This window comes from Carlito syrichta, unplaced genomic scaffold, assembly GCF_000164805.1.
Source record: "Carlito syrichta isolate Samal-C Ts95f unplaced genomic scaffold, Tarsius_syrichta-2.0.1 Scaffold255087, whole genome shotgun sequence".
NCBI lineage: Eukaryota > Metazoa > Chordata > Mammalia > Primates > Tarsiidae > Carlito > Carlito syrichta.
Genome location: NW_007199183.1, coordinates 30,564 through 55,513, shown reverse-complemented (window position 1 = coordinate 55,513; position 24,950 = coordinate 30,564). Strand labels below are relative to the sequence as shown.

At 58.0% G+C, this 24,950-nt stretch overlaps 2 protein-coding genes across 3 annotated transcripts in view; one reads left to right on the top strand and one right to left on the bottom strand.

The window, feature by feature from the left end:
• WARS (tryptophanyl-tRNA synthetase) overlaps positions 1 to 7,315 on the top strand; it is a 36,337-nt gene extending 29,022 nt beyond the window's left edge. For both annotated transcript variants that reach the window (XM_008052066.1, XM_008052065.1), the window contains exons 10-11: positions 4,806 to 4,946; positions 6,735 to 7,315. In XM_008052066.1, coding sequence (XP_008050257.1) covers positions 4,806 to 4,946; positions 6,735 to 6,896 — 303 coding nt within the window. In that variant the 3' untranslated portion in view covers positions 6,897 to 7,315. The remainder of the gene's footprint in view (positions 1 to 4,805; positions 4,947 to 6,734) is intronic.
• A 4,373-nt stretch (positions 7,316 to 11,688) lies between these two features.
• Positions 11,689 to 16,580, bottom strand: SLC25A47 (solute carrier family 25 member 47). Its single transcript, XM_008052064.2, has 6 exons — positions 16,488 to 16,580; positions 14,271 to 14,314; positions 13,904 to 13,975; positions 13,085 to 13,267; positions 12,302 to 12,608; positions 11,689 to 12,006 (listed from the first exon to the last, which is right to left on the bottom strand). The coding sequence occupies exons 1-6, from the start codon at positions 16,513 to 16,515 to the stop codon at positions 11,726 to 11,728; spliced, it is 915 nt and encodes a 304-aa protein (XP_008050255.1). The 5' UTR covers positions 16,516 to 16,580; the 3' UTR covers positions 11,689 to 11,725.
• Positions 16,581 to 24,950: the final 8,370 nt, after the last annotated feature.

Sequence of the window (24,950 nt, the reverse complement as noted above, 5' to 3'; positions counted from 1 at the left end):
GAGCGGCCGCTGCACTCCAGTCTGGGCGACAGAGTGAGACTCCAACTCAAAAAAAAATTAAAAAAAGAAATAATAATAATAAGCTGGGCATGGTGGCACATGCCTATATAGTCCCAGCTACTCAGGAGGCTGAGGTGGAAGGGTTGCCTGAGCCCAGGAGATCGAGGCTGTGGTGATTACCAGTTGTGCTCTGGGTTCCGGGCCAGGTACCTTATTTATGTTTTCTCATTTTTAATCCTCATTTTTATTTTTATTTTTATTTATTTTTTTTTTAGTTGGATTCTCACTCTGTCCCCCAGGCTAGAGTGCAGTGGCACGCTCACAGCCACTGCAGCCTCGACCTGCTGGGCTCAGGCAACCCTTCCATCTCAGCCTTCCAAGTAGCTGGAACTACAGGCATACACCACGGCGCCTGGCTAATTTTTTTGATTTATTGTAGAGATGCGGTCTCGCCAAGTTGCCCAGGCTGATCTTGAACCCATAGGCTCACGCAGTCCTCTCACCTCAGCCTCCCAAAGTGCTGGGAGGTGCCGTGCCCAGCTGGTACTGCTCTTTTTAAAGATGAAAGAAGACTCTTTATTCCGGAAATTGCTTTCTGAGGGAGCATGTGTGTCATTTTGTGAGACTCCACCATGGCTTACCATGGTCAGGGCCAGGAAGTGCAGAAATGCAGGAGCCCATCCACCTCATCTTCAGATACTTGCAAAACAGATCCTGGGTTCAGTGTGGCTTTATGACTACGCAGACAAAGGGCCGTTTCGTTGCTTTTGATGAGTATATGAACCTCATATTAGATGATGCAGAAGATATTCATTCTAAAACAAAGTCAAGAAGACAACTGGGTTGGATCATGCCAAACGAAGATGGCATTGCCCAGCCACAAAGCGTCTCCAATTAGGAATGATCAATGAAGTAAAAAATTGTTGAGAAGGCAATAGAGTTTGGTTTTTTTGAGGTGTTCTTTGTTTGGAGTATAGTTCTAAAACATTTGTTCATATGGTTTTGATTGCCCTTGTCATTACAAGATGACAGTAAATGCTGTGGCATTGTTTTTATTGGGAAAAAAAGATGAGAGAAGAGGCTGAGGGAGGACACCTACGTGGCCAAGTCTCCCCCAGAAGTCAACAGCTCCGGCCTGGCCACGGCAGCCATTCCAGGGGGGTTAGGCACTGCTGTTCTCCCAGAGAGCATCTCACTGAGAGGCAGAATTGATAAATGTCCTTCGACAGGACGGTCCTGCCGGCCCTGGGAGTAATGCAGGCACTCAGTAAATATTTGTCACATCACCAGAGAAACGAGAAATAGAAATGAGTTAAGTGTCCTTACTTCTCGGGCCCCAGCCTGTCACATGGCACTGACCTGCCTCACCCCCTATTGCACAAAGCCACCGATGTTTCCTGGGAATCAGGCATGTGTTTGCGAGTGGGAAGATTGCAGCAGGGGTGATGGGAACTGTATGTGGGCGAGGTTGTAACTCGACCCTCTGAGTCACAGTCAGGCCCTGACTCTTCTGGAAAGTCCCAAGTGGTTCTGGCTGACAATGGGGAAACACTTTGTATCAAAATCTAGGAAACGACCTCTGCCACTCATTTGGAAGCCGGTGCAATCGGGGCACTTTCTTTCCCTTTCGTTTTTAGGCGAAACTTCCAGAGCACAGAGAATAGATGGGTGGAGGAAAGCATCAGTGGAGAAGTCATGTTTTGTTTTGCTTTTGAGAAGTTGTTTTGAGAAAGTTGCTTATGGCTCCGGGGCACTTACCATTCAGTTAGGGTCCAGCAGAGACTGCAAGGGCCAGGTGAGCAGGGAGCATGAGGTCAGGAGCCAACAGGCCAAGGAGCAACTGTAGGACAGGACAGGGGCAGGCCAGGCCTGGCTCTTCCTCCCCACGACATTCCAGCTCCAGGGTCAGAATCCCCAGAGAAGAGCGGGCATCTGCTCCAGCCTCCTTCCAGAAATAACAGCAGGTTAAGCCAGGCTTGGTGGTCGACACCTGGATTCCCAGCTACCGGCAAGGCTGGAAGGATCGATCACTTGAACCCGGGAGCTGGAAGCTACAGTGAGCTGTGAACAGCCACTGCACTCTACCCTGGGCAACATAGTGAGACTCCATCTCTAAAATTTTAAAAATTACAGTGTTAACACAGTGCCGGTGACTTAGGTGGCTTTGCTGGCCTGTGTGACCTACCAGAATCCTAACACCACCTGGCAGGCTGTGTCCCCTTGGCATCGTTTCCTGTCACACAGAGTAACAGCAGCCACCCATTTCCATCACATTAGGCCCTGGCTGCAGTACTCTAAGACTGCTCTCCACCTCATCCCAAGCCCACTTTCCTGTCAGTCAGGCGTTGCAGACTGTTCCCCAGCATCACCGAGGACCCGCCAGACCCCAAGGAGGCTGACTGGAGCCACTCTACCCAGAAGGCTGGTGGGCCAAGACAAGTTGGCCTGGCCCTCTTTTCAGGTTCTTTTTCTTTTTCTTTTTTTTTTTTTTTTTTTTGAATTGGAGTCTCACTCTGTCGCCCAGACTGGAGTGCAGTGGCCGCTCCTGGCCACCACAGCCTCGACCCGCTGGGCTCCGGCAATCCTTCCGCCTCAGCCTTCCGAGTAGCTGGGACTACAGGCGTGTGCTACCACACCCAGCTCATTTTTTACTTATTGTAAAGATGAGGTCTCGCCATGTTGCCCAGGCTAGTCTCAAACTTGTGGGCTCAGGCAATCCTCTCATTTCTGCCTCCTAAAGTGCTGGGATGACAGGGGTGAGCCACCACCCTGGCAGTCCAGGTTCTGACACTGGTTTTCTTCACCTGTAAAATGGAAAAAGCACTGAGAGGCCACTGGGTGGCTGGGGACGAAGTGTGTGTGACAATCCCAGCAGCCCTCATGTGTGATGTCTGCTGTGTTCCCACCGTTGGGGGCTTCGCCCAGGGTGGGGTCATGTGCAAGGGTGGTAGTGCCCGTGTAGCAGACACAAGGGTCCTTGTCCTCTCCAACAGAGGGCTGGAAACTGGCCTTTCACAGCTGCCTTGGAGCCTGGGGGTCTCTGTCCTCACATTCTTCCTGACACGGGAGCTTCTTCCCCCGAGACCCAGTGGGGAGGGTGGCACTGCCACATAGCCGGTGACTCCTAGGTCCTGAGACCCTAGGAGTGGCCAGGACTGGGGTTTTCTCTTCCGCTTATGTGGTATTTTCCATAGTGTTTGAAGTTTGCATAAATTAATTTTTTTATTCTATAACTTTTTTTTTTTTTTGAGTTGGAGTCTCACTCTGTCGCCCAGACTGGAGTACAGTGGCCGCTCCCGGCCACCGCAGCCTCGACCTGCTGGGCTCCAGCGATCTTTCCGCCCCAGCCTTCTGAGTAGCCGGAATTACAGGCATGCACTACCACGCCTGGCTTATTTTTTGATTTACTGTAGAGATGAGGTCTCGCTGCCCAGGCGGGTCTCGAACCCGCGGACTCAGGCAATCCACTCACCTCAGCCTCCCAAAGGCGCAGGATTGCAGGCTGAGCCACCGAGCCCAGCACCTTTTCTTTTTTTTTTAAAGGAAAGGGAAGATGAACTTACATTTGTTCCCTTAATTCTTTTAGCCCTCAGCCCCACCCACCTGCCAGCTCCACCTCCACCTCCTGGCAGTGCCCGAGAAGATGGGCTCCTTCGGCCCCAAAATTCCTCATGGCGACCTTTGCCCTTAAAGTTTAGCTGTGGCTTCTAGGCTCACCCATTCACCCAGTGGGTAATCTGCTCTAGATTCTTCTGAGGAGACTCACTAACTGTAGCAACTTTGAATTCATCGACCCTGCTCACCCTTTTTCCCATTAAAATAATAGACTCCAACTCAAAAAAACAAATAATAATAATAAGGATAATATTTGGCCACAGTAGGTTTCTCAAATGCATGCTGGAAGGAATGTTGAAGGAATGTTGTCCATCCTTTCTGGCTTTTTCCTATCTCCTGGCCCTGATTACGCCAAGATTATCTACAGTGTTTTCTAAAACCGGTTTATTAGTTTCTGAGCTTTTCTCAGTTCCTACCTCCTTGCGTTTGTGAGCTTTGCTTTCCCTTCTTAACCTTATTCTCTTTTTTCTTCTTTTGAGTTGAGGTCTTACCGTTGCCCAGGCTGGAGTGCGATGGCACGATCATGGCTCATTGTAGCCTCAACCTCCTGTACTTAGGCCATCCTTTCACCTCAGCCTCCCGAGTAGCTGGAACTACAGGCACGTGCCACCATGCCCAGATAATTTTTTAATTTTCGTAGAGACGCGGTCTCGCTGTGTTCCCAGGCTGGTCTCAACCTCCTGGGCTTAAGTGATTGCCAGAGTGGGCCCTCACCTGGCCTTAGCCTTTTTCTTGTTCCTTCTTGTGCTGGTCTCCATGGCGGAGAAGGCAGGAACCCAGTGGGGGTTGGGGTGCCCTTCTGCCCCCATTCACACAGCAGCACATGTCCCAGAGCGCAGCTGTCCTTCCGGCTCTGAAGATGCCTCCTTTGCTCTGAAGATGACTTTCACTCCCCCTTTTTCCTAAGCCCATCTTCTGAGAATACCGCAGGACAGTTCCCCAAGATGTCAGCCCCGTTAGTGCTCAGGTTTTCCTGACTCCGTTCTCCTGTGTCTCTGAGGAGAGCAGCATTCAAAGCTAATCTGCTCCCCCCGCCGCGAGCCCTGCTGTCGCTCACGCCCAGGCCCTGCAGGAAGGTGCAGTGGCAGGGCCCTCCCACCCCATGCACCGTGGCCTGCCGTGGGTGCAGTCTAATGGCGCTCACTGGCTTGACCCCCACTCCTCAGGCGTTTCCATTCCCTCCCATGCAGGTCAACAAGCACGCGTTTTCTGGAGGGAGAGCCACCGTCGAGGAGCACCGGGAGCTGGGGGGCGACTGTGACGTGGACGTGTCCTTCATGTACCTGACCTTCTTCCTCGAGGACGACGACAGGCTCGAGCAGATCAGGAAGGTGGGCGTGGAGCCCAAGGGGCATCAGGGCTTGGTGGGAGCCTCCTAGTACCTGGGCCGCAAGAACTGAAGACAGTAGGGTCGCACAACTAGCCGTGTGCTGAGGTGCTCACGAGCAGGACAAGAGCAGATGCAGGTGGCTGTCTCTTTAGCAGCCACACAGAGAGCCTCATCTCACTAGCCATGCAGTGAGTGTAGGCCAACACCATCCGCGTCACAGCCACTCTCCTACCAAGTTAGTCGGGGATTTGCTGCCTAGCATTGTCGTCACTGTCCACAAACCCGACGCTTCTCTCAAGGCATGCCCGGTGAGTAGGGCACAGCCTTGTGAGCAGTATGGCAGTTGCTACAAGGAGCCCAAAAATGCCCAGAGCTTTCGCCTCCAGTTTTCCAGTTTCTTAAAATTTTTTCCAAGGAGATAATCCTGAATAAGAAAAAGTCTTCCACAAAAAGACGTTGAAAATGATCCAGGCAAAAAAAAATTCAGAACGGACTCTACAACAGAAGAAAATGAGCTTTAGTGCGCCGGGGGTGATGTGTGCACCCCTGGTCCCAGCCACTGGGGAGGCGGGGAAGCTGAGGCAGGAGAATCACTTGAGCCTGGGAATTTGAATCCAGCCTGAGCAAGACCCCTTAAGTTTTTAAAAAAGAGAGTTTTAGGCCGCGCTCAGTGGCTCAGCCTGTAATCCCAGCACTTTGGGAGGCTGAGGCGAGTGAATTGCCTGAGACCGTGGGTTCGAGACCCACCTGGGCAACTTGGTGCGACCTCATCTCTACAATAAGTCAAAAATTAGCCAGGCGTGTTAACACGCACCTGTAGTTCCAGCTACTTGGAAGGCTGAGGCGGAAGGATCGCCGGAGCCCAGCAGTCGAGGCTGCAGTGGCTGGAAGCGTGCACTGCACTCCAGTCTGGGCAACAGAGTGAGACTTCAACTTAAAAAAAAAAAGGAGAATATGCCTATGATGATAATAAAGGATTCCAAGTTGAAAAATGCAGCGATTTAAATCAAATGCGCAGGGGAAAAATTCAAAGAAAATATGCCACGCGTTAGCAGTGGACCCCAACCTCTGGGCATTGACTCGAATAGCAGGTGATTTTTTTTTCACCTTGCTGCTGCTTTGTGGTTTTTAATGAGCATGCATTATAATCAGAAAAAGACAAAAGGTCAGCAGAGCCTTCTAGAAGCTAAGGCTGACAGGTGTAGCATTTGGTGTACTTGGAGTGGTCCAGTGTGGGCAAGCGTGGCCTGGTCAAAGCCCGGTTTCTAGTCACTTTTAGAAAAGTGTAGGGCAACCCCTTCAGGTTCCCTCTTAATAAATCCTGCTTTAAAAAAAAAAAAACAGCCGGACTCAGTGGCTCAGCCTGTAATCCCACGCCTTTGGGAGGCTGAGGTGAGCAGATTGCCTGAGCCCGTGGGTTCAAGACCCTCCTGGGCAGCGAGACCTCATCTCTACAATAAATCAGAAAATCAGCCGGGCGTGGTAGCGCATGCCTGTAATTCCGGCTACTCGGAGGGCTGAGGCGGAAGGATCACCGGAGCCCAGCAGGTCGAGGCTGCGGTGGCCGGGAGCGGCCACTGCACTCCAGTCTGGGCGACAGAGTGAGACTCCAACTCAAAAAAAACAAACAAAAAGTATCGTTCAAGGTGCGGGATACTGCCACGGATCACACATCTGCGTGCCCCGCACGTGCCAGGCTCTGCATGGAGGCATGGCTGAGCTGGGGGCCAATGCAGGCAGCAGGGCTGGGTGCCGGAGTCATTGCTGACAGCGTTCTGTTTCCCCCCAGGACTACAGCAGCGGCGCCATGCTCACCGGGGAGCTCAAGAAGGCGCTCATCGACGTCCTGCAGCCCCTGGTAGCTGAGCACCAGGCCCGGCGCAAGGAGGTCACGGACGAGGTCGTGAAGGAGTTCATGAGGCCCCGGAAGCTAATCTTTGACTTTCAGTGAAGCTCCTTTACAAGCAACGTGCTCCTCGAGAACCGTAACTTCCCAATAATCCCAGCCCAAGCAAAGCGCCACCCACGGTAGTCCCTGCCACAGGGTCATTGCCAGGCCTGGTGTGTATCAGTCTGTGCGTTATCAATGCTGTTTCTTTATTCATTTCTGTCTCTTGTGGATGATCGGGTGTTGGCTGTCTCTGTGCAATCAGATAGAGCAGTCCAGCTGGGGGTCTCCCCACAAAGCAGCCCTGGCATGGAGCCTTCGGCTGCAGGTCCATGGCCACTGAGGACTGTCTGAAAGTATCGTGGGGTGCCAAATGTATTCTCCACACCTGCTCTGTAAAAAAATGACTCTTCTGTATGCATCTATGGAATCCAAATGTCATGACTAAAACTAAAAGTGCTTGAAAAAAATGGACGTGAAAAGTTTAATGAGCACAGGTGTCTTTTAGCCCTTGCCACAAAACCTGATAGATGAAAACTTTGCTGTACACTTGGCTAAGAAGTCACCAGCTTTAAAGCTGCTTTTTACACTGATCACTGGACAGAGGTGGGCAGCTTTTAGTAAGTTGAGTCTTGTGGGTGAAACTCTGCACTGCACTTCAGATATACATGTGTTCTACTCCAGATTGCATGCCCAGACCTCTAGCAATTGATCCTAGACATGTCACCCTGCAAAAGCCGGTGGCAGCTGCGGGGATCTGTGGCTTTTGCTTTTGTTTTGCCACTGGATTGAAGTGGATGTCAGCACAGAGCAGTATACTGGTCATGTCCAGGCAGTGGACGTAGCTAGAGAGAAAACCACAGCGTCCCTCGAGGCCCACACAGGAGTCTGGTGGGCCACACTCAGGCCCACACCCTGCATGACTTGGACAAGTAAAGCTGCACCTCTGGGAAGCCCTCCCCTCACGTGTCTGGGTCTCCTCTCCAGTGCTCTGCCCTCCTGCCGCCCGTAGGGATAAATAAACCGTATGACTGTGCTGTCTCCAGGAGGTCTGAGGAGGGAGCACGGGCTCCTAGAATCCGCTGGGGTCACATCTGGGAATGAAACATCCGGGCACCCCACAGAGCTGACGCAGGCTCCTGGGGCCCGGCTGGTGCTGGCTGGCACTCGTACCAGGACAGCCCTGACAGCTCTGCGGGCTCTCCCACGCCTCCTGGTATTTCCAGCCACCCGAGGAGGATGCACGCTGGTGTGACCCTCAGCTTTCATAGGCGGGGCCCACCGTGGGGTGCTGGGTGTGCCATGTGACAGGCATAGGCCTGTCCACGGGGGGCCCAGGCAGGGCCACTGCAGAGAAGCTCTGGGCTCTCTCCACCCCGCCAGCCTCATCTTGCATGTGGGAAAACAGACTTGGAAGAGGGGAACGAGGGGAACATGCCTTGTCCAGGGCATCACGGTGGCCTTGTGACAAGGTGGCTGTCCTGACTTGGCACTCCTATTTCTACACACACACACGGGCCATTTTACAAATGAGGGAGCAAGGTTCCCACCCCAAGAGGCTGGAGGCAGCACTCAAGTCCCCTCAGGTGCGGTGTGCAGCACATTCTCACCGGGCCTCCTCTCCCAGCCTCCATTCCTGTTGGGCTGAACTCCTCCCCCACCTCCCGAGCCCAGCCCCTTCTCACCTGGCTGGCTACGGCCAGCAGGGCAACCCAGGCACAGAGGATGGTGTGGCCACTAGCCACGTCACCCTGGCCACTCATAGGTAGCTCTCCACATCACCCTGGCCACTTCTCGTAGCTCCACTGCACCCGTGTCACAGGTGCATGCGTGCAGGTGAGAAGTGTGGCATGTAACGTCCCCAGGACAGCAGAGCTGCTGCTGTCATTGTCCACCCAGCTGGAACATCTGATAGGACCTGGGCCAGGCTCAGGCACAGGGAGGGGTGAGCCGGCACCAACCAACTCCCTCACTGGCCAGGTGACTCTGTCCAGGTCCCTTAAGCTCTTTTTTTTTTTTTTTGAGTTGGAATCTCACTCTGTTGCCCAGACTGGAGTGCAGTGGCCACTCCCAGCCTCTGCAGCCTCGACCTGCGAGGCTCCAGTGATCCTTCCACCTCAGCCTTCCGAGTAGCTGGAACTACAGGCGCATGCTACCACGCCCGGCTAGTTTTTGATTTATTGTAGAGATGAGGTCTCGCCAAGTTGCCCAGGCAGGTTTTAAGAGTAGAAAAACAAGCTGGGCTCAGTGGCTCAGTCTGTAATCCCAGCATTTTGGGAGGCTGAGGTGAGTGGATTACCCAAGCCTGAGGGTTCGAAACCTGCCTGGGCAATTTGGCGAGACCTCATCTCTACAATAAATCAAAAACTAGCCAGGCGTGGTAGCGCGCACCTTTAGATCCAGCTACTTGGAAGGCTGAGGCGGAAGGATCGCCGGAGCCCAGCGGGTCGAGGCTGCAGTGGCCGGGAGTGGCCACTGTATGCCAGTCTGGGCGACGGAGTGAAACTCTAACTCAAAAATAAAATAAAAATTTAAAAAGAGTAGAAAATCTGGTTTATTGGGGACACCGCACCATCTCCTGACTTCTTGGCACCTCCATCTCCTCCTTCAGAGGATGAAAGCAGTGATGTCCTGTTTGGTGTCTTGGGAGGGTCCCTGGGTATAGTGGTCAGTGACACGCCCAAGGCCACTATGGCAGAAGAGAGCCTTGCCTGGATGGGGTGCTCAGCTGCGGTGGGCTTGTGTGGGTACCGGGAGCCTGGTGCAGGGTGTCCTGCTGCAGCAGCAGTCTCAGTTCCGACTGGTAACATCCCCTTGGGCGGTGCGGCCCAACCAGACCGCCCAGCCCCGCCGTCCGCAGCCTGAGGAGGAGACCGGCTGAGCTGCCTGCCACGGGGACAATGCGTGGCACGGAACAGCCGTGGGGCCACGGGAATGGGTCTGGGCCGCTGATTTTCCCTCTGGCTACGCCCACTGCTTGGACATGGCAACGTTTATTTATTATAAAGATGTGGGGTACAATTCAGGATTGGGTATACAAGGGGTCATCGTGCAGGTAAAGTCCCCCTTTGCCTGGTTTGCGATCAGGTGCGCTTATTGATGTTACGTGCCCCCTGCCCTCCTTGAAATCTCAAACCCAGCCTTGACTTTGAAAGCCGCCTCGTTTCCGACCCTGCTGGTGCCCGATCGTGCGATTCTGGCCAGCCCCTTCCCCCTCCCGTCCCCATTCTTAACGAGGGTGCTGGTCCTCGCCACCGGGTGGTTCCAGAGAGTACCCCACACTCAGTGACAGGCGTAGCAGGAGCCAGGAGCCCAGAGCACTGCCAGGAAGCCCCCTTCCGGGGCCAAAGCTAGCATGGTCATCGTGACAAGCGGGCATGGGATCAGGGTTTGGTGAAGGACCAGAACCTTGGACCAGAGAACATCTTGGCCTCTTTAATCTCTAAGCTGGATGAACTCCAGGAATCTGCCCCTGGACTTCACTCATTCACGCATTCATTCATTCCACACCCAAGAGCACAGCAATACGGGGACCAGCATGACAGGGGCGGGCACAGGCACGGGGGGGGGTCCTGTCCTTGTCCTGGGAGTAGGAGAGGTTTGTCCACAGAACACCAGACGCCATGTAGTCCCTAGACACAGCGGAGGGTGGTGTCTGTGAGCGAATGTCACTGAGGCAGGGGGCCACCGGCCCCGGTTCCGGCGGCCCTTCTCCCCAGAAGCCGCGTGGTGTCAGGGGCAGGAGCCAGGGGCCCCCGAGCCCAGGCATGAGCCCACCTTCCCTCCCCTGCATGACCATGGCGAGCCCCCTTCCTCTGCAGCTGCCCCGGCACCAGGCGGCCGTGGCCAGTTGTGTGCCTGCTGAAGCCCTCTGAGGGTGGCTCACTGCCGGGGCAGCTGGGAGGCCCTGGCGGGAACAAGGTCTCGCTCAGCTTGGGGACAGGGTGGCCAGGAGAGCAGGTGTCTTGTGGAACGGCCTCTATGGCAGGACTTGGTGCCACAGCCCAGAAGCCTGAGCAGTGGGCCGGGCTTCAGTGCGCCCATCTGCACAGTAGGAGCACTGGCCACTCAGTGGAGGGCATGTCCAGCAGGAAGGGAGGGGACAAGGCCATGGCCCACACCTCTCGGGACAGGCAGGCTTCACGGTGAACAGGATGGGATAGGAAAACGGATCAGCTCCACAGACCACACAGCACCACCCTTGACAGCCTCAGAGCATGTTATTGGCAATAGTTCCCGACCGAGGCTTTGGGGTCTTCCCATGACAGGGCCAGTGTCTACAGGCAGAGTGAGGATGCCTGACTAAACCTGGTCCCCAGGCCCCCAACTGGGTGAGGACGGCGACCCCCGGGCCCAGCCAGAACCAGGTGGGCACGGCCTCCTCGGAGCAACTGGGCAGAGAACACGCCCGGCGGCAATGGCGTCAGCCCAGCTCGGCCTCACCGCCCCAAAGCCCCCAGCCTGGTGGGGGACCAGCTGAGCCCGCCTAGGGGGGCCGTGTGTGATGGAACCACGCAAGACGAGCACACGAAACAGCAGTGGGTGTGAAGGGTAGCCAGGGGGAATAGAGGGTGGAACTGCACAGTTGAGTCTGGGGTACTCTGACGACACGGGGTGGGGCGGAGCCGTGGGAAGCTGGAATGAACAGCTGGCCAATGACAAATGGCTCCAGGGGACCGACCTCCTGCTCCACAAGGCCACGCCTCCCTGCTCGCGACTCAGGCCGGCCCTGGCCATCCTGGGGTCCGTAGCTGGGCAGGCCACGCCCAGGTCTCGGACGCGGGGAGGCTCCTGGCTGTCCCGGACGATGGCCCGGGGAACCCGGCGTCACCTCCGGCTACTCCAACCCGTGGCCGCTGCCGGTGGGTGGGCCACAGGGTCGTGGGGGCCAGCTACGTGAGCAGGCCCCGGGCGAACCTCAGCGCTGCCTCGTAGGTGACAAAGACCACCATGTTGACAGGGAATGCCCGGCAGCAGTTGACCGCCAGCCCCTTGAAGAGGACACTCGGGCCCTCCTCCCGCACGCTGGTCACCACGCAGTGCAGGAGGCCCCGGTAGCAGCGCCGGCCCTGCCCGTCCGCCTGCAGGCGCGACTTGATCACGTCCATGGGGGTGGCCACAGCCCAGGCCAGGACACCTGCGCAGCCGCCCGCCATCAGCACACCTGGGACATCTGCGGAGAGACCATGGCACCGTGGCCGGGAGCCCACTCGGGGCGCCCAGGGCAGAGGCCCAACCGCCATGAGCCCGGGACCGTCTCCCGGCCCACCCTCGTTTTGTAAGTGGGGACGCTGAGGCTTGGGGGAGGGGAGCACGGCTCGCCCAAGGCCACGTGGGGACTGACAGTGGGTCTCCTGGCTCCTGGGTGTTGAGACACTGAGGTCCCGCCCTGGCAGCAGGAGGCCTGGCTTCAAGTCCCCCGGCGCAGCGTGGGCACGACCTCGCCTCTGCCTCCCAGCCGCCCTCACCTGGCTGGCTGAGTCCAGCAGGGGTGAGCCACTCGCAGAGGATGGCATAGGAGAGGAAGTAGGTGGCAAAGGAGTAGCCATCCCGGAGGAGCAGGGCCGAGCTGCCCTGGTAGAGGCCACGCAGCCCTTCCTCACGGGCCACCGTGGCCAGGCAGTGCAGCGGCCCGCGGTACTTGGGGACCGCACACACGGGGGCCGCAGGACACCCGGGCGGCACAGCCGCGGGCCACGAGGCCGAGGGACGCCGCTGCTGCGTCTGCGTTTGCAGGCGGACCTTGGCCACCTCGGTGGGCGACGTCAGGAACACCTGGGGCAGAGGAGGCAGGGACAAGATGGTGCCCACGGCTCTGCACACACCCCAGGACCCGCGCTCCAAAGCCAGCTCTGCCCACGCAAGCGTCTCAACCCATCGGCCAGGGCTTCAGCCTCTGGGCTGCTCTGGACGGCGCTGTCGCCTTGTCATGGGTCCAAGTCTGTGTCCCCGGCTGTGGGCTCCGTGAGGGCGGGGCCTCCCCGCTGAGTGGCCCCAGGCCTGCCCAGCCAGCTCCCCGTGGTGGCTTCCTGGGGACGTCCCGTCTCTCTGGGGTCCCCAGGCCTCCCCACAGGACCATGCTGCGCAGGACGGCCGCGACCTCTCACCCAGGCCGCAGAGGGGACCCCAGGGCCGGCCTGGGCGGGATGCCGGCGCACCCCACGTGTGGCCTCCAGTCTCTGCCCTCACCAAGCCTCGGTCTCCCCCCTAGGGACCTCTCAGCTCTCTGAAGTCTCCCCCGCTCCACTCACGCGGACCAGGCCAGAGGCACATCCTGAAAGTGTGATGTCGGCCTTGGCGGGCTTGGCGTCGGCGCTGCCGTAACGGAACCGGCAGATGTGCGCAAGACAGTGGCGGTAGGTGCCGAAGGACACGGATGAGACCAGGGACACGGTGCACACGGGCAGGGAGAGGCCCCGGTAGAAGCCCCACACCTAGGGACAGGGCCCGAGTCAGGCTGGCGGCCGGCCGGGAACCGGGGCCACCCAAGGGAGCCCGGCCCCAGGGGTGGACACGCGTCCTGCTCCATGCTGTCGCTGCAGCACCTCTAGCAGGTTGCCGGCTGCCTCAGGGCCTCAGTTTCCCCAGCTGTGAGACGGGGACCGTGATACTCCACGTGTGAGGCTGGGTGAGGGACTGAGGGAACCGAGGGTGGGCAAGCCAGGGTTGCTGTCTGATGGTGGTGACGGGGACTGGCACATCCGACGTTGGCCACTGTCCCCGAGCTAAGCCCTGGCCCGTCTGAGCCCACGTTCAGGCTGGGAAACGTCCCCAAGCCCTGCCTCTGGAGGAAGCTCTGAGCTGGACCCTGAGGACGTCGGACAAGCCCACCCGCTGCCGTCAAGGGCCCGGAGGGGACAGAAACGCAACCCACAGGCCTGTGCCCAAACGCCACCCCCAAGAGCCTCTGCTAGAGGCAGACCCTCCTTATGAGCCCTCCGACATGTGGGACACCCCGGCACCCATCCGAGGGACCCACTTCCAACTGGGTCAGTGAGCGGCAGGCCTGGGGCTCGAGACCCTGACGTCCCCCACCCTGTCCCCTGCCTGTCCCCTGGGTGCAGGCCTACCCGCTCTCGGCGATACGTGTCCCGGATGCAGTGCCAGACACCTGTGTACTTGGGCTCTGTCTGAATCCTGACCTAGGGGAGAAGCAGGCTTCAGGAAAGGCTGGCTCCAGGGCGATGTCAGCAGGCCCGGGAAAGGGGGCAAGTCACCCTCTTGATTGTCACAGCCATGCTGGGCTGTGACAGACGAGACTCACTCAGATGAGGACCCTGAGGCCCCGGGGGTGAGAACGAGGGACTGGCATAGCCAAGGACCATGGGAGCCGCTGAAGTGTGTGAGCAGGGGAGGGCTGGGTCTGACTAGCATTCTAGAAAGTTCTGGGTGGGGTGCAGGGGCCTTGGGTGCCTTTGAGGCTGGCTACGGCCGCACCTTCACTGTGTCCAGGGGGTAGCCCACAGCGACACCGCAGATGCCTGGAAGGAAAGCAGAGACACGGTGAGGAGGGGGGGACATGGCCAGCGTGGGGTTCGAGCCCATCCGACGGGAGGAGGGGGAGGAGGAGGAGGAGGAGGGCGAGCCCCGGCCGAGCCCCCGCGTGGCCCCAAGCCCACACTCGGCCCTTCTGCTTGACCCAGGGTCTCATGACTCCCGAGAGCGCCCCCCGTCTTGCAGGGGAGGAAACTGAGTCTCGGCCCAGGGGTGCCTGGTCCACTCGGCCTCGGGCCAAAGACGTCCTCGGCCTCCCTGCGGGCGTCGTGTTTGGAGGGAACTTCTGCTGACCCCACTGCCCCGTCTCCGAGCCGGGCAGACTTTGCCCCAAGCTGCCCGTCTGTGGAGGGTTTGCTTGCCCGCCGGGAGGAGCCGCGTTTCGGCCGCAGTGGGTGGAGCCAGGGAGGGACAGCGGGGCAGAGGCCAGGAGGAGGGACAGCCCGGGCTCTCGCGGGGCTTGGCGAAGGGCCGGCACTGCCTGGAACCACACGTGTGCGTGCCACAGCATGCAGATTGGCCTTGAGTGCCGGGCCAAGGCCCACTGCCCTCTGGCAGGGGAGCCGGGTGCCACCATCCTGTCCTTCCTCCCCTCCTGACCCCACGGCCTCAAGTCCAAGCTCCCAGCACTGCCAGGGAGCAGCCAACGAGGGAACAGGCAGCTCCTGGGCGACTGTAGCCTACCCTGAGGGGCATGGGGGTGAAGGCTGGGCCCTGTTTACTCCAGGACTCAAGAAACGTGCATGAATGAAAGAATGAAGTGAATGAATGAATGCATAGAGTAAAGCAGAAGACTGACCTAGTGGCTTGGGTAGAATCACTCTCCTTGATTCTCCCGTACTCCTATTCATCCATCAAAGCCCTGCCACAGCAACACCTCCTCTCTGAAGCCCTCCCTGATCTCTTTACCCGGGGGTAACACTCAGGGAAGTGGCTGACCTTGGGCTGGGACCCCTGCACCCCCGTGGGTTGCTCATCAGAGGAACGCCCAGTAAGACCACAATGAGAGGCCATCTTACACCGGTCACGACGGCTACTATTTATGAAAAAGTCAAGCTGGGCGCTGTGGCTCACGCCTGTCATCCCAGTACGTGGGGAGGCCGCGGTGAGAGGACTGCCTGAGTCTGGGAGTTTAGGACCCGCCTGGGCGACATGGCGAAACCCCATCTCTACAATAAATAAATAAAAAAGTAGCCAGGTGTGGTGGCGCACACCTGGAGTTCCAGCACCTTGGGAGGCCAAGGCGGAAAGATCGCTTGAGCCCAGGAGTTGAGGAGCAGCCCGGGCAGCATAGCAAGACCTCATCTCTACCAAAGATTAAAAAACGAGGCGGGTGTAGTAGCCCAGGCCTGCAGTTCCCGCGACTCAGGAGGCTGAGGCGGGAGGATCCCCTGAGCCCAGGAAGCCGAGGCTACGGTGGCCATGAGCGTGCCGCTGCACTCCAGCCGGGGCAACAGAGCCAGATCCCAACTCCAAAAAAAAAAGGAAAAGAAAACAGAGTAAGCGAGACCGGGCCGGGTCCGTCTTTTCCACGGCTTGGCGGGTCCCCTCCTGAGCCCCCAGAAGCCTGATATCCTGCAGCTGTTTCACAAGACAGGCGGGGCCTGGGGGTCTCCATCCAGAGAGCCCGCAGCCCACGATCCACGGCTGGAAGGCCCGGCCCACTCCGAGCCTGCTGGGGGCTGCTTATCTCTGGCCTGACCTTTAGCAAAGACGGGAAGACAACCTTCGGACCGGTCGAGAACCCCAGAGCCGAACTCAGGCCCAGACAGGTGCTTCCCCGGGACCCAGGCCCTGTCTCCCTCCTTGTCTCCCTCCCCGCCCTCTCCTGGGCCTCTCGTCCCTTCCCATGGCTGTCACCCCTCCCCACGCTGAGGATTCCTGGCCTCCCCTGACCCTCTTCCCCCCCGAGCGTCCCCCCTCACGGCCTCAGCCCTTGTCCAAGCCCCCCAGGCCGGTGCCGTCTGTGTCACCACTCGCCCGCCCAGAGTCTCCCAGGAACCCACCCTCTCCTTCCGACGCCCACGGCCCACACCGGGCCCTGACCCGTTCTGGGGGCGCGCCTCCGAGCCCCCTGCTGCCCCAAGACCCCGGGACAGAGCGACACTCCCGCCCCAGCTCCTGCGGGGATCCCTGGCACCCCCAGGCCCCGTCTGTCACCTCCGATGGCTCCGGCAACAAAATCCATGAATCAAGGTGGGTGGTGGGGAAGGCCCTGGGTCCGGCTGATTTGGTGCCACCGCTGGGGTGGCCCGGACAGCTCCCCAGGCCCTCCTCGCCAACCTTAAATACCTGGGGCGGGGGCGGGGAGAGGGGCTGGAACCAGAGGCCAGAGTCTGTTGACAGTGGCCCGAGGGCAGAGAGTGAGCTGCACCAGGCAGCTGGCCTCCCACCCACCCCTCAGGCCCCTTGCCCCAGTGGCCTCGGGACCCAGGAAAGTACTGAGAGGCCACCCAGCAGGTGGCAGGCCCCAGGGAGCAAGATCCCTGCCCCTGCGACATCTGGACGCCTTTTGGAAGGTCCAAAGCTCAGGTGGTGACAGCTCTCACCCCTCCAAGCCCAAGCTTGGGCCTTGACCATGTCCTCACGACCTCCTGAATTTTCTCAGGACTCCTGCCTGGGGAACCTTCAAAGGTTCCTGATTTATTCATTCAACAAGCATTTTCTTTGTTTATATTATTATTATTATTATTATTATTATTTTGAATTGGAGTCTCACTCTGTCGCCCAGACTGGAGTGCAGCGGCCGCTCCCGGCCACCGAAGCCTCGGCCTGCTGGGCTCCAGCGATCCTTCCGCCTCAGCCTTCCGAGTAGCCGGAATTACAGGCGTGCGCTACCACGCCCAGCTGATTTTTTGATTTATTGTAGAGATGAGGTCTCGCTGCCCAGGCGGGTCTCGAACCCGCGGGCTCAGGCAGTCCACTCACCTCAGCCTCCCAAGGGCGCGGGGTTACAGGCTGAGCCACCAAGCCTGGCTAGAAATGAGTCTTTCTAGGGCGCCCAGGCTGGTCTTGAACTCCTGGCTTCAAGCGATCCTCCCACTTCAGCCTCCAAAGTGCTGCAGGGAGTACAGGCATGAACCACTGCACCCGGCCTCAACAAATGGTTTCTGAGCTGAGGCTGCACCCAGACAAATAACAGTCAGTCCCTGTCCTCAAGGAGCTGGCAGAGAGGGCACCGTGGGTGGCGGCAGGCCACGAAGACAGAGCATGAGGACAGGGCTGACCTGAGCCCTCCTGGGAACAGCATCGCCATCTGTCCCCACCCCTCCCGCTGTCCCCTATATTCTGTTCCACCTGAATCTGTCTCCCCGGACCTGGAGGCCGAGGCCAGGGCTGCCTCCACTGAGTCCCCAGTGCCCATCAGGGACTGGGACAGCCGATGACCGGGCTGGCTGGGGCACTGCCCAAAGGAAGGCTCATCTTCTGAGAAGCCATTGGGTCTGCGGTCGCCGGCAATGATTGTAAACACGGTGGCACACGGGCCCCACCTCACGGCCGACCAAGCATCCACCCGTCCCAGGCAGGAGGCAGGGCAGTGTCGACGGTCCCCATTTCATAGATGGAGACGCCAAGGCCCAGAAAGGGGTCTTGTCCACGGCCATGACGGCGACAGGCACAGCCTTGCTCTGTGAACTTGGGACCGGCCGGGGGGTGGGGAGGGAGACCCAATGAGTGAGTCTGCCTTGGTGGCTGTCACCCCAGGGGCTCAACGCATGCCCTGTGCAACTCACGCTGCAGCCCTGCGAGGTGACCATGGGGGACACCTGGGAGGTCATGCACTTACTGGAGTCACACGGCTGCTGAACGAGGGATCCCGGGTGAGAGTCCCAGGGACCGGAAAGCAGCATGGGGGAGGGGCGGTGTTGACATCTTGAGGCCCAGGCGCCGCAGGTGGCTTCGCGCTCACCTGTTTTCCTGTCCTCTGACCGGATGACCTGCAGGCTGGCCTTGACCGGGGTGTGTGCCAACCCGAGGGGCAGCCCCCTGTTGACCCGTCTGTTTGCCGGCAAGTGGGAGACACAGTGGACAGTGCCAGCTGCCACGACAGAGGGCAAAGGGCAGGAAGCAGCCCGTCCAAGGCCAGCCCTGATGCCAGTCCCGGCCTTTGGTGAGACAGAGCTCAACGTCTGACCCAGAGCCGGGTGCCCGCCTTCAACGCCCAGCTCTGCCCCGTCACAGCTGTGAGACCGGGGGCCAGCGGCTTGACCTCTCTGTGTCTTCATGCTACACTCACCAAATGAGGACAGGACCTGCCTCGTGGCTGTGACCGCTCAGGACGAGCTCTGGGCGTGTCTCTGTGGGAGTGGCCAGCCAAGTGTGAAGACTGCATTCACAGAAGCAGAGAGTCTAGAAGGAAGGAGGGGACGGAGTCCTGGGCAGGCAAAGACAGCTGGGACTCAGGTTCCACTGCTAAAGCCAGTGTCTGGCAGGATGAAGAGCTGAGGACAGGTTGTTTAACTGAAAGAACAGGGCACCATTTCGCCCCATGTTCCGGTACCGTGCCCAGCACAGTGAGGGCCACCTGCTCCAGAAACCCGGGAGTCGCCCTGGACACCCCTCCCCTCTAACCGTCATCCAGAGAGTCCTCCAGCCCGGCGTGTCAGCCCCCGCAGTCACGCCCGGACCCACAAGGGTGTCCCTCTCTACAGCCACTGGCTATGTCCTCATCTGGACTGGACGGCAGCGCCCAACGCCGCCCTCCACCCATGCAGCCAACCCTACCGGATGAGTTTTCGGCACCAGGACACTCAGTAAACACGACCGACACCAGTCTCTGCCCTGGCGGATCTTGTGTTCCCGGGAGGGGACAGACAGCCCACAAGCAAACAACTAAAGTAACCACTCTCGGGCCGGGCTCGGTGGCTCAGTCTGTAATCCCGCGCCTTTGGGAGGCCGAGGCGAGTGGATTGCCTGAGCCCATGGGTTCGAGACCCACCTGGGCAACTTGGCGAGACCTCATCTCTATAGTAAATCAAAAAATCAACTGGGCGTGGTAGCGCGCGCCTGTAATTCCAGCTACTGGGAAGGCTGAGGCGGAAGGATCGCCGGAGCCCAGCAGGTCGAGGCTGCGGTGGCCGGCAGCGGCCACTGCACTCCAGTCTGGGCGACAGAGTGAGACTCCAACTCAAAAAAATAAATAAATAAATAACCACTCTCCACGTCTGGTAGGTGCCGAGGAGAGAAATGGGGGGGGGGTAAGCATTGGGGGGTGCCAGGGTGGCCCAATTGAGCACATTTGGGAGCAGCACGTTCTGTCTGTCACCGCGGCCTCGGTCCACCTGCCTCTGTCTCCTGAGCAAACATGCCCAAACTTCACCCCTTCTCCAAGGCAGAAATAGAAACTCGCCACCCCCGTCAGGCTGCTTCGTGCAGGTCGAAACCCTCCCACACTCTGCAGTGAGTTTCGGGCAAGCAGGGCTGGGTCAGATCTGTCTCCACACCCGCTGCACCCAGCACAGGGCAGGCACCCTGGGGACGCTAGGGAGATAAGTGGGAGAATGAGTTAGCAACAGGTTGGAAGGGTGGAGGGATGGGTGAATGGATGGAGGGATGGGTATAGGTGGGTGGACGGACGGACGGACGGACGGATGGATGGATGGACGCACGGATGGACGGACAGACGGATGGTTGGATGGGCAGGCAGACAGACGGGTGGGTGGACAGGGGGATAGATGAATGGGTGGTTAGACAGACAGACGGGTGGATGGGCAGATGGATGGATGGGTGGGTGGGTGGATAGATGGGCATGCAGACAGACGGGTGGGTGGGTAGGTGGATGGATAGATGGATGGACGGACAGACGGACGGACGGATGGTTCGGCAGGCAGACAGACGGGTGGGTGGGTGGATGGATGGAGGGATACAGGGATGACAGCATGGACAGACAGATGGAAGTATGGGTAGCCTGGCAGGACTGAAGGGCCTGGGGCTGGCTGTGAATCAGTCAACACCCTCAGCACCCACACTGTTCTGGGCGCTAAAGATTGAGAGGCCAGCCGGGCTCGGTGGCTCAGCCTGTCATCCCAGCGCTTTGGGAGGCCAAGGCGAGTGGACTGCCCGAGCCCGTGGGCTCGAGACCCGCCTGGGCAACTTGGCAAGACCTCATCTCTACAATAAAACTTTTAAAAAATTAGCCGGGCGTGGTAGCGCGCGCCTGGAGTTCTAGCTCCTTGGAAGGCCGAGGCAGGAGGATCGCCGGAGCCCAGCAGGTCGAGGCTGCGGTGGCCGGGAGTGGCCACTGCACTCCAGTCTGGGTGACGGAGTGAGACTCCGACTCAAAAAAAAAAAAAAAGATTGAGAGGCTCCCTCAAGTGGGTGTCATCCACCTGCTCCCCAACCCCCATCGATCCTTCCCGCCAAGCACTTTCTCCTTCCCGAAGGTGGTGATCAGCCCTGCCTAGCCTCCTCTGAGGCTGCATGGAGACTTAACTGCGGCCTTGACTGGGGAAAGCCCCACACGCGTCGGGGAGGGCTCAGTCTAAGGTTGTACATTTCAGAACACTCTGCCCTTCCCATCTGTATGCCCTTGGGCCAGTGGCATGACCTCACTTTTTTTTTTTGGAGTTGGAGTCTCACTGCTTTGCCCAGGCTGGAGTGCAGTGGCACTCTCATGGCCACCCCAGCGTTGACCTGTTGAGCTCCAGCGATCCTTCTACCTCAGCCTTCCGAGTAGCTACAACTACAGCCGCACGCTATCATGCCCAGCCATTTTTTATTTTACTGTAGAGATGAGGGGTCTCACCAAGTTGCCCGGGCTGGTCTCGAACTCTGGGCTGAAGCAATCCTCCTGCCTCAGCCTCCCGAAGTTCTGGGATTCTGGGTGTGAGCCACCGTGCCCAGCTCACTTTTACTTTTTTTTTTTTTTTTTTTGAGTTGGAGTCTCACTCTGTCACCCAGACTGGAGTTCACGTTTACTTTTTATAATGAAAGGAATAGCTACAAGTTATTACTTTTTTTAGTCCAGATGGAGGAGATGGAGCCTGCCCAGAGAGTGAAAGACCCACAGCCCGGGTGTGGGATCTGCCCGCCAGTGGGTCCGAGCCAAGGCTGGCATTTGCTTTTCTGATATCATTTGCCATTGGCTTCCTCTCCCTATCAGGGTGTCGCAGACGCCTTGTCACCTGGTGCCTGGGCACCCGCTGCCCTCTTGTGCACACCCACAGACCCCACGGCGTGGCCAGGCAGGCACCGGTGGCCAGGAGCTCTGAGCCAGGAGACCTGGGCTCAGCCCTCCGTCTGCTACTTCTAGCTGTGTGACGGGACAAAGCCCTTAGCCTGCCAGGGCCTCGGGTCTTCTCATTTGTAAAATGAAAACTCTTTTGTTGTTATTGTTTGCTTGTTTGTTTGTTTTTGAATTGGAGTCTCACTCAGTCACCCAGGCTGAAATGCAGTGGCACGATCACGGCTCACCGCGGCCTTGACCTTGGGCTCAGGCGATCATTCCGCCTCGGCCTTCCAAGTAGCTGGAACTACAGGCACACACCACCACACCTGGCTAATTTTTTTATTTTTTTTTTATTTTTTTTTGCGTTGGAATCTCACTCTGTCGCCCAGACTGGAGTGCAGTGGCGCTCCCGGCCACCGCAGCCTCCACCTGCTGGGCTCCGGCGATCCTTCCGCCTCAGCCTTCGGAGTAGCCGGAATTACAGGCGCACGTTACCACGCCCAGCTAATTTTTTTTTTATTTATTGTAGAGATGAGCTCTTGCCTGCCCAGGCGGATCTTGAACCCGTGGGCTCAGGCAATTCACTCACCTCAGCCTCCCAAAGGCACGGGATTACAGGCTGAGTCACCGAGCCCGGCTAATTTTTTGATTTATTGTAGAGATGGGGTCTCACCAAGTTGCCCAGGCAGGTCTCGAACCCATGGGCTCAGGCAATCCTCTTGCCTCTGCCTCCCAAAATGCTGAGATTATAGGTATGAGCCACTATGCTCAGCTTTTTTTTTTTTTTTTTTTTTGTAGAGACCAGGTCTCATTGTTATCCAGGCTAGTCTTAAATTCCTGGGGTCAAGCAATCCTCCCACCTTGGCTTCCCAAAGTATGAGCCACTGCCCTGGACTTTTTGTTCTGTTTTGTTTGTATTTTTTTGCGGGGTGGGGGGGGATTGTTTTTGAGTTGGAATCTCACTCTATCGCCCAGGCTGGAGTGCAGTGGCATGCTCACGGCCACCGCAGCCTCGACCTGCTGGGCTTCAGCGATCCTTCCACCTCAGCCTTCCAAGTAGCTGGAACTATAGGCATGGGCCACCACACCCAGCTAATTTTTTTTTAAATTATTGTAGAGATGAGGTCTCACCAAGCTCAGGCAATCCTCTCACCTCGGCCTCCCAAAGTGCTGGGATAATAGGTGTGAGCCACCGCACCTAGCCTTGTTTTGTTTATATTTGTAGAGATTGGGGTGTCTCACTATATTGCCCAGGCTGGTCTCAAATTCCTGAACTCAAATGGTCCTCTCACCTCAGCCTCCCAAAATACTGAGATTACTGGCATGAGTCACTGCGTCTGACCCTAAAAGGGAAATCCAATGGCCTAACTCCGTATCAAAGCTAAGTGCATACCTAACTCCATACCAACAGAGTAAAGCTTTGAGGCCAAGCCTGGCAGGCAGTAGGCGCTCTGTGAATTCGCCCATGGTGATCGGGGCAGCTGTGGATGTGGGTGGGGCTTGCTTCCTGTTCATGAGAGGCTGCCGGGAACACCACTGGGGTCTTCTTTGCTTCTGTGGGGTGCTCTTCCAGAGGAGAGATTGCCGGGTCAGACGTACCTGACCTGTGTTTCATTTGAACAGATTTCACCATTTGGGCGGGACTGGAAGAGGCCGAGGAGGTGCAGTGGGTTTTCCAAAGAATGGAGCCCGACTCAGGAGCCCAGAGTGGGCCCCAGGGGGCCAGGAAAAAAGTCGGCAGCCCTGGCATGTCCAGAAAATGGTCCCCTTGGCAAGCGAGAGCAACATCAGAAGACCCCGAATCCTCTCTTGGTTCATTTGGTGACTGGGAAGAAGTCACCAGCCCACCTAAGCCTCAGTTACTTTATCTTTAAAATGGCACCAGTCGGGCGCGGTGGCTCACGCCTATAATCTCAGTACTTTGAGAGGCCAAGGCAAGAGGATTGCCTGAGACTGGGGGCTCAAGACCAGCCTGGGCAAGTTGGCAAGACCTTGTCTCTACAATAAATCAAGAAAAATTAGCTGGGCCTGGTGGCGCACACCTATAGTTCCAGCTACTTGGAAGGCTGAGTCGAAAGGATCGTCTGAGCCCAGCAGGTCAAGGCTGTGGTGGCCGTGAGCGTACTGCTGCTCTCTAGCCTGGGCGACAGAGTGAGACTCCAACTCAAAAAAATAAATAAAATCTGAGAGTCGGGACACTCTGGGCTTGGCCCCGCTGTGGTCAGCTTGGGTTTGCACGGTGCCACTGGGTGCGCGGACCTCTTGGCCCCAGGCGGTAGTGCGGTCGCACCCTCGCTGGCAAGGGTGGGTGTGTCCGGGGTGAGACTGGTGTGTGGGGTGGGGTGAGCCCTGTCTCATTCCTCCCAGTCACCCAGCCTCCCTGACATCCCAAGGGTTAGGGCCCTAGGCTTGGAGCCTCCTAGCCTGTGTGGCCTCCAGGACAGACCTCCAGGCTACACAGCCTGTCACAGGGCACTCGTTCCCTGCTGCCTCCCTGGCCTGTGCCTCCTCCCTGGAAATGGGGCGCAGGCAGGGATGCCCCCCCCAGCCCTGGCTCCCACTCCTGCCCGAGAGGCACTGGAGGTGGCCTTACCCACTGAGTTCATGATGGGGTCCAACCCACCCCCTGGCCACTGGCACCGCTTGGGTTACAGATGGGGACACTACAGCCTGGATAGACACAGCCAATGACAGTTCAGGGAGAGACCTGGCATTTGAGGCCCGGCTCTGCCACAGCCGACCCCAAGGCCAATCGACTTAACTACTGTGCCTCAGTTTCCCTTTCTGGGGCAGGGTTAACGCGGTAAGATTCCAGGCATCAGACAGAGGCGCAGAGTTGAACTCAGAAAGCTGACCCCCCCAGGCTGGGTCAGGCCCCACTGCTGACTGGTCTAGACCCCCACCGCACCCTGGTCTCGTCTTCACTGCCCCTGGCACCCAGGCCCTTCCGGGCTGCCTCTTGTAATGCCTCCTACCAGCCATGTTTCCTGCCCTTTCCAGCCCTTTGTGCCCTGCCCAAGGGGCATCCTTAAACCTGGAGTCCACGGGCTACAAGGCCTGAGAGAGCCATTGAACAGGGACAAGAGGTGACCTCTGACCCCACCCAGACCCAAAGCACAAGGAGGTTGAACTGGGCAATGGGAGACCCTCTCCAGAGTAGGACCTGAGGCCTGTCATACCTGATTGCTTTGGGAAGGGACGCTATCGCCTTCTGTCAATCATTCATTCATTTATGTATCCATTCCAGTGGACCCCTTCCGTGCTAGGCCCCAGGCTGGGTGCTGGAATGCAGAGATGACCCAGACAGATAGACCCCTCACCCACCTGCACCGATTACCTGCCTGGAGCGTGTATTATCTAGTATTGCATAAGAAATCACCCCACAGCCGGGCTCGGTGGCTCAGCCTGTAATCCCGCGCCTTTGGGAGGCTGAGGTGAGTGGATTGCCCGAGCCC